The following is an 11,106-nucleotide window of genomic DNA, read 5'->3' on the forward strand; positions in this document are numbered from 1 at the left end:
AAGAATATGAAGTTTCAAGGTTACCAAAGGCGATTCCTTTCCTACGAAAATTCTGCTATTCCTCTCTTTCCAAATACACTACCAAACACAGTGTGGAACTATCCTCCAATAATCGTGAGCGTGACTTCTCACGTGGCATCCTCTTCACGTGTTAATCAGACCTTTGGAAGACTTGAGGCATTACCCAATGCATGCCAAATAAGCCGAATAGCAGTGCAGCTATCTACAAACAAGGAGCAATAAGTTCAAAAGGCTGTTTATTATTAGTACAAGCCAACAACAGGCTTGTTCCTGCAAGTTACAAGGAGGGGTTACAGGCCTACAATATGCAAGCTATCCAAGTACCTACAATCTGCAAAGCTGAGTATTACAAGCGTGAAGTGACCCACGAAGAAAAAGGCATGTTTGTTGCAAGAGAAACGCACACAAGCGCGTGGCAGCCAACTACAATGCTTATTGCAGGCGCACAACGCGCGTGCATGTCATGTGCCTACAATGCTTATGACATGCACGCGCCTACAACGCTTCTTACAGGCATACAACGAGCGTGCATGTCACACACTTGTTTTCTGTCCTGTTCAGGAGGCAAAAACACAGGCGTGTGTATTATTACAGGTGTACAACACTCGTGCATGCAAAACGCTTGTTTTTTGTCCTGTTTCAGGAGACAACAACATAGGCGCGTGCATGCTATGTGCTTGTTTTTTGTCCTGTTCCAGGAGACAACAACACAGGCACGTGCATGCCACGTGTAAATGATCACTTGGTTTTTGTTGCAAAGCATAAAATGGAAGTGAAGAAATAAATAAAACAAGTAGAATACACATATATTGCGTGGTTCAGCCACTAGGGCATACATCCATGGCAAAAAAGAGCCCAAAGGGCTACATCACTTTTATAATACTCTCTCAATACATATACAATACAATGATGGAGGCTCCTTTATATAGGAGAAGAAATTATGAGAATGGGAAGAATTAGAAAATAGGAAACAAGGAGGATTTTTCTCTACTGATTCCTCTAGCAACACCAAATTTTCAATAGTTTTTAATTAAAATAAAGGAGGGCGCCACAGGTATTGAACTTGGGACCTTGATCCCAATGGCTCAGCACTTAGCCACTTTCCCACATGTGCTCCTATGTAATATTTATGCATCATTATGTATTTATACTAGTAGTTACTATATAGTGTAAATTACACTCAGACCTCTGAAGTTAGGTCATATTTATTTTTGTCTTATATAGTAGGGTAAATTACACTTAAGACCCCCTGAGGTTAGGTTATTTCTCAACTAGATGAAAATTTTGGTTTTAGATTTCACTTATATTTGAATTAGTGGTTTAGTATTTCACTTACACTCCAAATGTCAAATTTTGATAAGTCAGAATATTTTTGAGGTGTTAAATGACTATGCTACCCTTTGACCTCATGTTGACTCTTTGTGACTAAACTATCCCTCTGTTTTTCCACATGGCTTGGCCTTCTCTCTCCTCTCCTCTTCTTCCTCATCATCCCTAATCCTGCTCATCCATCACCCAAATCTCACCTCACCAATGCTACAACCCTAACTCTCTTCTCTTTTCCTGGTACTGTTTTATTGTCGGCGATGAGTAGTTCCGGCCAAATTGCTGACGATATTGATGTCGAGAATCATCCTTGACCTTCTTGGGTTGAAAAATTAGGGATTTTGATGGAGAAATGTGGAGGAGAAAACTAGGGCAAGTTGAAGACGAAGATGGAGCAACACGACAAGATGAAAAAACCAGTCCACAACAGCCACCAAAAACAGCACCACCATGCTCCATCATCTCCCCTCACTTCACCGTCGCCAATTCAATGTCCTCGCTGAACCATAGACCGCCGTCAGTCCCTACCATCCTGTGCTTGCCGTCGACTGAGCATAATCCTTCTTGCTCTTCGTGGGTGGTTTCTTCAGAGCTCTATGTTGCTTCATCCGTGGTCACCACCGAGTTCAAGCATCGACAGACAAGTTAACCCATTTCACCACCTAACAGCCCATTCATCGTCGTTCATCATCCTTTTCTCAAAGTAGAAGACCTCATAGTTTATGCAATGTATTATTTTCCTTATTGTATTCTGGACTCCTTATGAGGGTTAAGTTTTCACGAATCTGAAAATAATTTCCCTTTCCAGGTAATTAGTATTATTGCAAAACATCATTACTTCCCACTGGTGTGAGATGCACCTAACCCACTCACAAGACACCCAATATATTGGAATCAGACATTTGAGGGAGACTTTGAACTGTCAAATCCAAAATTTGATTTCCTTCTCTTTGAAATAGATATGGCTCAATTTTATTTAAGCAATAACTAGCTGTATATCACACAAATTCATTGATAGCAAGGTTAGAGGATCGCCATACTGCTGTTAAATGAACCTTTGCACCATTAAAAGAAAAAGAAAAGAAAAAAGTGTTCAAAATCTAGCCAAACTTTTTTATGTATCACGATGAAAAAAGTTTTCAAAATCCACATAGAGAGAGAATAGGGGCTTTTTTGTCATTTAAAATTATATATATTTTGTATTAAAAAATTAAGGGTAAAATGGTCAATTCGCATGTGTCAGATGCCAAAAAGTAAATTAGGGTGTAAGTGAAAATTAAAACCAAAATCTTCATTTAACTTGACCGTCGGAGACTCTTGGGCTGGTACCACATCGGTGCCTTTCTGATAAATTCTTCTCTTCCTTGCAGGTTGCGACGTTATTCCCGGTCGTGACATAATCTTGCATCATCATTATTTTACCCTCAGAATTTTTTATTTCAAATTATCTCATTTCCACCTCTTTCTTCTCTCTGTTTCTCTTTTTTGTTCATTTTACTGATTAGCTTCATCGGCAAGAGGAAGAAAGCTTCCACTGCCGGTAGAACCTTTCACCACTGGTGCCTTCTTCAATCGCCACTACCTCCACCAGCCACTACCACCTCCCCTTTCTCTATCTAAACCTCATCCACCGCCGTCACCGCCACCTCCTTCCACCGCCGTCACCGCCGCGACAACCGTTGCTCTCTTTTCTCCATTCTATTTCTAGTCTCTCATCTCAATTGTGTATTCATACACTACAACCCAACCCCTAGACCCAAACTATGACCCAAATCCTAGACCCACGACATTTTAGATCTCATCTTCTAAATTTATATCCCTCTCTCACACTCACCTTCTAGGTATTCCAACATCAACTTCTAAAGATTCCACAGGGAGGAAACTTTTAATTGTTACAAAACCCATGCTTCGGCAGTGAAATGTCAGGAACCTACGCCAAAACTTCCATGGCCGAAATACATCCTCACCCAACACCACATGTCAATTCTTGAAAAGTTTTCAAGAAATATTTTGGGGATTTTCAATGAGTATGAAGTTTGGAATGAAAACCCCATGGTTTGATGTGGATTTAGGATGAATTAAAGGGTCAATTAGTCGCCTGTAAAGGGTCAATATTGAAACCCATTCATGGCCATCACTATGCCTATTACTGATAGCACGTCCATGGTGGGTTTGGTATTATGCCAAGCCCAAAATTTGTTTTGACTTTTCATCACCTCCAGCCTTTTTCTTTCGTTTAGAAGAAGAGGTGACTGAAGGAGACAATGGCGAGTTGTTGTCCCACTCTTTAGTCGTGAGGAGGTTGATGTTCACGCCAAAGAAGGAGGAGCACTCGCAATGTCATAATGTGTTCCGTACACGTTGCACTGTCAACCATAAGGTATGTGACGTTATTATTGATAGCGGTAGTAGAGAGAATTGTTTCCTTAACAATGGTTTGAAAATTGGGGCTTAAAACAGAGAAACGTCTCCATACAAAATTGGATGGATCAAGAAAGGCTCAGAAACGCGAGTAACTAAAACTTGCACCGTTCCATTCTCAACTGGGAAAGCATATGCAGAGGTGGTGTGTTGTGATGTAGTCGACATGGATGCATGCCATATGATATTGGGCAAACCATGGCAATTTGATGTCAATGCCACTCACCGTGGTAGAGACAATGTGTATATTTTATACAAGAATGGTCAGAAGATTGTTTTGGGTCCCGCTAAAAGAAGCTGAATTTCCCAAAAGAAATTCAGTTATGTTGATCAACAGTGAGGAATTTCTGGGCGAAGTAATAACTGCCCTTGAAATCTTTGCTGTTATGTGCAAGGGGGAAGTTATTGAACAACCTCCTTTTATAGTACCATCAATAGTGCAGCCATTACTGCAGGAGTTTAGTGAGTTGGTGCCGAAAGACTTACCTGATAGTCTCCCTGGGGGACATTCAGCACCACATTGACTTGGTGCTCGGGGCGAGCCTGCCAAATCTACCACATTACCGAATGAGTCCCAACGAGAGTCAGATCTTACAAGAGCAAGTGGAAGAATTACTACAGAAAGGGTTGATTTAGGAGAGTATGAGCCCATGTGCTGTTCCGGCCTTGCTAGTACCGAAGAAAGATGGCAGTTGGAGAATGTGCATTGATAGTCGCGCAATTAACAGAATCACTGTCAAGTACTATTTTTCCCATTCCACGGTTGGATGATATGCTGGATATGTTGGCGGGATCAAAAGTCTTCACCAAAGTGGACCTCAAGAGTGGATACCATTAGATCAGAATCCGTCCAGGGGATGAGGGGAAAATGGCGTTCAAGACAAAAGAAGGACTATACGAGTGGTTAGTCATGCCATTCGGATTATCCAACGTGCCAAGGACTTTCATGCAGTTGATGAATCAAGTACTCAAACCATTTATTGGTCGATTTGTAGTTGTTTATTTCGATGATATTCTGGTTTATAGTCAAACAGAGGTAGAACTTGAGAGAGGTATTAACAACTTTGCAGAAGAATAAACTGTTCATTAATCTGAAGAAGTGTAGATTTTTGAACCCAAGCCTAGTATTCCTCGGCTATATGGTTTGTAGTGATGGCATTTGGGTAGATGAGGAGAAGGTGAGGGCCATTTAGGAGTGGCTTACACCGAAGAATGTGGGAGCAGTACGCAGTTTCCATGGCTTAACCATGTTCTACTGAAGGTTTATCAAGAACTTTAGTAGTATTGTGGTTCTCATCATAGAATGCATGAAGAAAGGAAAATTCTAATGGGGAGAGGAAGCTGAGATAAGTTTTGCCTTAATGGAAAAACTGTCAACAACCCCAATCTTAGTCCTTCTAGATTTTGAGAAGCTATTTCAGGTAGATTGTGATGCCTCAATGGTGGGAATTGGAGCATTTCTATCACAAGAGGGAAGGCCAGTAGCGTTTTACAGTGAGAAGCTGAGTGAAGCACACAAGAAGTGGACTACCTATGAGTTGGAATTCTATGCGGTGGTGCAAGCTTTGCATACATGGGAGCATTATCTTATCCAGCAAGAGTCGTGCTGTTCACAGATCATCAGGCACTGAAATCCATTAACAATCAAAACAGGGTTAATTGGATGCACGTGCGATGGGCGACTTGTATCCATCGATTCACCTTCTCGCTAAAACATAAGTCAGGCCAACGGAACAAAGTTGCAGATGCACTAAGTCGGAGAGCAGCTTTCTTAGTGACTATTGATGTGGTGTAAATGTTATCAATAATAAATACCACTCGCAATAGCACGAGTGATTGTAGGACAAGGCTATAGTAAGGGTTGTCGAACCACAAAGATTGCTAGTTTATGGCAACGAAGGTTGTAAAATTAATTTTTAGTTTGATATAGGAGATGATAGTTTGATTGGTTTGTCACTTTAAGCTATGAATTGAAATTTCATAAAAATAGAAAATAAAATGAATTTAAATAAGATAAAACTTATGAAGAGAAGGTTAGGGAATTGAATCCACCACAAACCTCATAAACTTGCTCGCTCAATTGCAATTAACTTGGGGAACGAGCCATGTATACAACCATGATATATAGAAATGCATGATTACTACATTATCTTCAAGAATTTCATATAATTAAGAATTAAGTGTAATCCATCCAAGGTTGGCATGCTTCCTCTACCTAAACTAGGGTGTAGATTAAAACATGTTTCTTAAGCTATTGACTATCACATTTCTCAATATATATGGTAGATGCACATGAAGTAAAAAACTAAGCCATAATCCATCAAAGGCGTCCCTAAGCCTTGGACTATCAAAATCTTCACACAACATGCCATTAAAACCATTTCATAGTCTCATCTTTATTCTCATTATAAAGATGCAAGGATTATAATTATGAGAAATTGAAATCTAAGACAAGATAAACAATTCCACATAGTCATTTATTTGAATGAAATCCAATTACAACACGTGTAAATCTCTAGACTATGAAACTTGTCATATACATACATTATTCCTCAAATCAAAATACAATCCAGGCATGTTTACTTGGAAGGGCTTCATCAACTCCCTAGGAAGGGAGTTAGTTCTTCATGGCAGTAGCTACACGGTGTGATGAAGAAGAGAACTCCAACCCCATGGTTGCAGTAGCCTCCATTCAAAACTCAGCACAAACCCTAATATTTTTCTCTTTTTTTCTCCAAAATCAATTTTAATAATAATCATCCTCCCTCTTCTTTTCCCCCCTATATCTCTATTTAAAACCAAAGAAAATAAGTTTTCAAAAATCCCCCAGTCGTCACCTATATTCCCTAATACAAGGGAATAACTTAACAAAAAGAGAGAGAGTGAAACATTTTTTTTACTGTTCGCAGGTTGGCGTCCGAACGCAGGAACTAGCGTCCTGACGTGAAGTGCTCTGGTGCTACCTTGCGCGCACGTGAGGAATGCCATTGTGTAGCTGCAACGCTCGGCGTCCGGATGCAAGGCAATTTCCGTGGCCCAAATGCAACTTTATTGCATTTCTTCAGGCTTGGACCATTGAGTCCTCTTTCGTCCGTACGCATTGCTGAAAGTTTCCATAGGTCCATTGGACCCTCTTTTCTTGAATAGCCCTGGATGTTGAAGCCCGAAATGCATTTGATCTTCAAAAGCCCTTAAAATCTTATTTTTATTTCTTTTTGGAGAATACACTTGAAAATAGACAAGAACACAAAAACACCTATAAAGTAAACATTATTAGCATAAAAATGGACTAAGCTATGCAATTAAGGGCGCTTGAATATGTAATATTTGGCGCTTATCAACTATAAGGGCTGAAATCATAGGGTTCGAGTGCTTGAAGGAGTTATATGAGGCCGACGAAGATTTTGGCCAAGCCTGGGCAGCATGTAAAACGAGCCGATCCTTTAAAGGGTTGCACATGCAAGAAGGATTTCTCTTTAATGGCAATCAGTTGTGTATTCCACGCAGCTCTTTGCGGGAGCAAGTGGTTCGTGAATTGCATGGAGGAGGATTAGGAGGACATTTAGGGCACGATAAGACGTGAGAGTTGGTAGAAGAACGGTATTATTGGCCGCAACTCAAGTGTGATGGGGAGAACCATGTGCAACGGTGCTCAATCTGCCAAACTAATAAAGGCTAATCTCAGAATATTGGTCTTTACACACCGCTGCCTATTCCAGATGCTCTGTGGGAGGATTTGTCCATAGATTTTGTTCTAGGGTTGCTGAGGACGCAGCGAGGAGCAGACTTTGTTTTTGTGGTGGTCGATCGATTTTCCAAGATGTCCCATTTTATTGCATGCAAGAAGATGAACGATGCAGTCCAAATGGCCAATCTGTTCTTTAAGGAGGTGGTTTGTTTACATAGGGTGCCACAGTCTGTTACCTCAGAGCATGGCACCAAGTTCGTGTCTCACTTTTGGTGGACTTTATGGAAGAGATTCGATGCCTCTCTTAATTTCAGTAGCACCAGTCACCCCTAGACTGATGGCCAAACAAAGGTGGTGAATAGGACCCTTGGAAATCTAATTCGCTGTATTTTAGGAGAGAAACCAAAACAGTGGGATCTTGCTCTTGCCTGGGCAGAATTTGCTTACAATTGCATGGTTAACAGGTCCACTGGCAAATCCCCGTTTGCGATTGTGTATTGCTGTCCTACAAAAGTTGCTCTGGATTTGGTATCCTTACTGAAGTTGTCGGAGGAGTGTTGCTGCAGAGAAAATGGCTGAGCTAATTAAGACCATTCGGGAGAGTGTCAAGAAACATCTAGAGGAAACTTACGCCAAATACAAGGCCGCAGCTGACAGAGACGAAGAAAAAGAGTATTTGAAGAAGGGGATGAGGTTTCCAGTGGGAACATACAACCAGCAGCAGGCCAAGAAATATGGTCCGTACCAGATTATAAAGAAAATCAACGACAATGCCTATGTGATTGATTTGCCTGCTGACATGGCCATTTCTTCTACCTTCAATGTGGCTGACATACATGAATATTATCCGTTAGATTCGGGTAACTCGGGGACGAGTTCTTTTTACGCAGGGGAGTGATGTAGAACAGCTCGCTCATGATTATCTGAGCATACATGATCATCGCAAATCAAGGAGGCTAAAAAGGTAAGGAGAATAGAAGAAAAATAAATAAATAAATAAGGAAAAGTCAAAAGGAGATTTGGTGTAGTTGCCAGCAATAGAAGATATTATTCTTCATTGCAAGAATTAAGGAGGATTCAGAAAATAAATAAGAAGATTTGGTGTAGTTGCCAATAATAAAAGATATTATTCTCCATTGCAAGATTTAAGGAGGATTTTACTCTATCAAATCTCAGATTTCCCCTTTAATGTTATTTCACGCATGTTTTCTTTTTTTATTTTATTTTTGGCTTGCCTATATAAAGGCAGAGACGTAAGTCCACAGACATCATCATTATCGATATAATTTCAGTTTCTCTCTTGTAAGTGTGTTCTTTGTGAATTCAAAGGTTTAACCCTGTTCTTTATCGTTTCCGCTACATTAGAAATATGGATTCTATAACAGATTCCATGGACACCTGAACACATTTCTTTCCTACTGCAGCAGGTATATATGGTAGAGCGTAGTTTCCTGTGGAACTTCATGCCAAGAATTCATTGGTTATTTTGCCTCTAGTAAATTCAGTATTAGTTGTAGGATGACTATTATTTGGTAGATTAGTTGTTTTGCAAAAATTCTGTCCTCTTCTTTCATATTTTGTTCTGCGTGAAGAAGGTTAGACACTTGGAGCTTAAAAAAGTACTCATTATTTTTCTGTGCAGACTACGCGATCAACATCTTACTCCACATAATTTTGTGCAACTGAAGAAAGCTCTTGGACAATATTTCCGATCATCTTCATTCATAGGAGCTAAATACAAAGAGCATAACTTTGCTTCCGTCTCTCCCAATATCCTAAACGGTGATCCACATTCAGCAGAGCTGAAAATATTCGCAATCCCATTTAAGAATAAGGATGACTCCCCTAGGGCACAGTATGACAGTCATACTTGTCTGTTATGGAAACTACGGGATCAGGTCTCTCTCTCTCTCACACACACCCCCACACTTCTGTTTAGCTGGCATGTTTCCACTAATATTGCTGCAGTCTTTATTTATTTATTTGTTATTATTATTATTATTAATTTCTTGATAAAAAGAAGTCTGTGTCATTGAAAATATAGGAATTACTTGAATTGAAGAAGTTCCTTTATGTCTTCAGGTTTTATCCATGAATGGTCCATCCTTTGCAAGAACAGTATCTGAACGTGACTGGCTGAAGAACTCTGCTAAGATATGGGAACTAGTGAAGAACTCTCCAATTATTGCCGAGTATAGCAGAACGCTTCAAACTTCGGGAATGTTTAGGAGGTAGCTACAAGGTCATGATCTCTCTCTCCCATAGCGGACACGTTCATATTTTGCATTGTCTGGGAAGATATATTCAGTTTTCATGTCTTTTGCCTTGTTATTCACTTATTCGTACACTGCAGATTAGGGTTCTTAGGGTTTTGTTATTCACTTGTTCTATTTAGTTGGGGTAATGTTTTTCATGACTTAAAAACTTCCAGCACTTGCTAATGGATTTAAACGCTGGACAGATGCTCTTTTAAATTTCTATTTTTATCAATGTAGATTTTTAACTGGATCAATTATGCCTTTATTAATCTCAAATAAAGTAACTCAGACACCCGTTTCAGACTAACATTTTTCACTTTAAAATACTAGAGCTGAAAATGGCAAAATTGTTTCAATTCATGAAAATTTTCATGTAACACTAATGTTACAGTTTTATGATTACAACTTATTGCTCTATGTTCTGTTGATACAGTATGTTCCATTTTTTTGTATTTAAATACGACGCATTGATTTTAAGTTTCTAGATGGGAATTGGGGTTCTGGGAGCAATCCTTTTGTGGTGAAAATAATTAAATAAAACTTGGTTGTTTATTTATAGAATTTTATTTATTTATTATTATTTTTTTATGAATTAAATTATTTTAGAATGTATGCCTCTGCATATGTAACATTTTGTTTTCTATTCCAAAACATGCAAATCATAACCGCCTTGTTGTCATTAGTTCTTACCATCAAAATCAAAACCTCTGTAACAATGTGGGCGTAGATAATCTAGAAAAAGATATCACTTTGTATATGGGATTACTCTTGCTTTTCAGTGACTAGTTCCAAGAATTAAAGTGTATTTTAATTTAGTTTTTTTAGAATAATTATTTTCAGATAATAGAAAATAGGGAAAACTACCCGATTTAAAGAATAGGTTCAATTTTTTTTATTATGGTATTGGTATAATATATATATATATATGCTCAACCTGTATTGGAAAAAAAAAGAAAAAAATCACACTAGCTATCTTCTTGTCTTTTCATAATTTTTTTGGACATGAAATCATACAATGTCAACTAGTGCACACATGAGTAAAATTTTATTTCAATTTAGTACGTAAAAAATTCTTCTCTATATACAAAAACTGCTCCGTGTATTATCCTGTGATGCCCATTGTTAAACCAGTGAAGAAAAAACCCAAACTCTACAGTCTCTCTACTTATGCTTGAGAAGATTACAACTGAGGTGTCTTACGGAGGAGCACATCAACTCTCACCTCCTTATATTGACACTTGGCCTTACAATGAATGGTTAGAATCTATACAAGTGACTTTAATCTAACGTGGAGATAGTACTATAATAAGATTCTAGAATCCTCCGAAGCACAATCTCTACAACTTTACAAATATCTATGTTGTACAACTCTGTACAACTCTGGACAATCTC

General features: G+C 38.9%; 1 protein-coding gene across 1 annotated transcript in view; it reads left to right on the forward strand.

Annotated features, from left to right (window-relative positions):
• LOC132268184 (uncharacterized) overlaps positions 1–10,021 on the forward strand; it is a 32,329-nt gene extending 22,308 nt beyond the window's left edge. Inside the window, exons 7-8 of the mRNA XM_059768967.1 lie at positions 9,099–9,354; positions 9,539–10,021. Coding sequence (XP_059624950.1) covers positions 9,099–9,354; positions 9,539–9,691 — 409 coding nt within the window. The 3' untranslated portion in view covers positions 9,692–10,021. The remainder of the gene's footprint in view (positions 1–9,098; positions 9,355–9,538) is intronic.
• The last annotated feature ends 1,085 nt before the right edge of the window (positions 10,022–11,106 follow it).

The sequence above is a fragment of the Cornus florida genome, unplaced genomic scaffold, assembly GCF_030987335.1.
Source record: "Cornus florida cultivar Cherokee Brave unplaced genomic scaffold, ASM3098733v1 CherokeeBrave_3.0.0_Hap2_Chr08, whole genome shotgun sequence".
Taxonomy (NCBI): Eukaryota; Viridiplantae; Streptophyta; class Magnoliopsida; order Cornales; family Cornaceae; genus Cornus; species Cornus florida.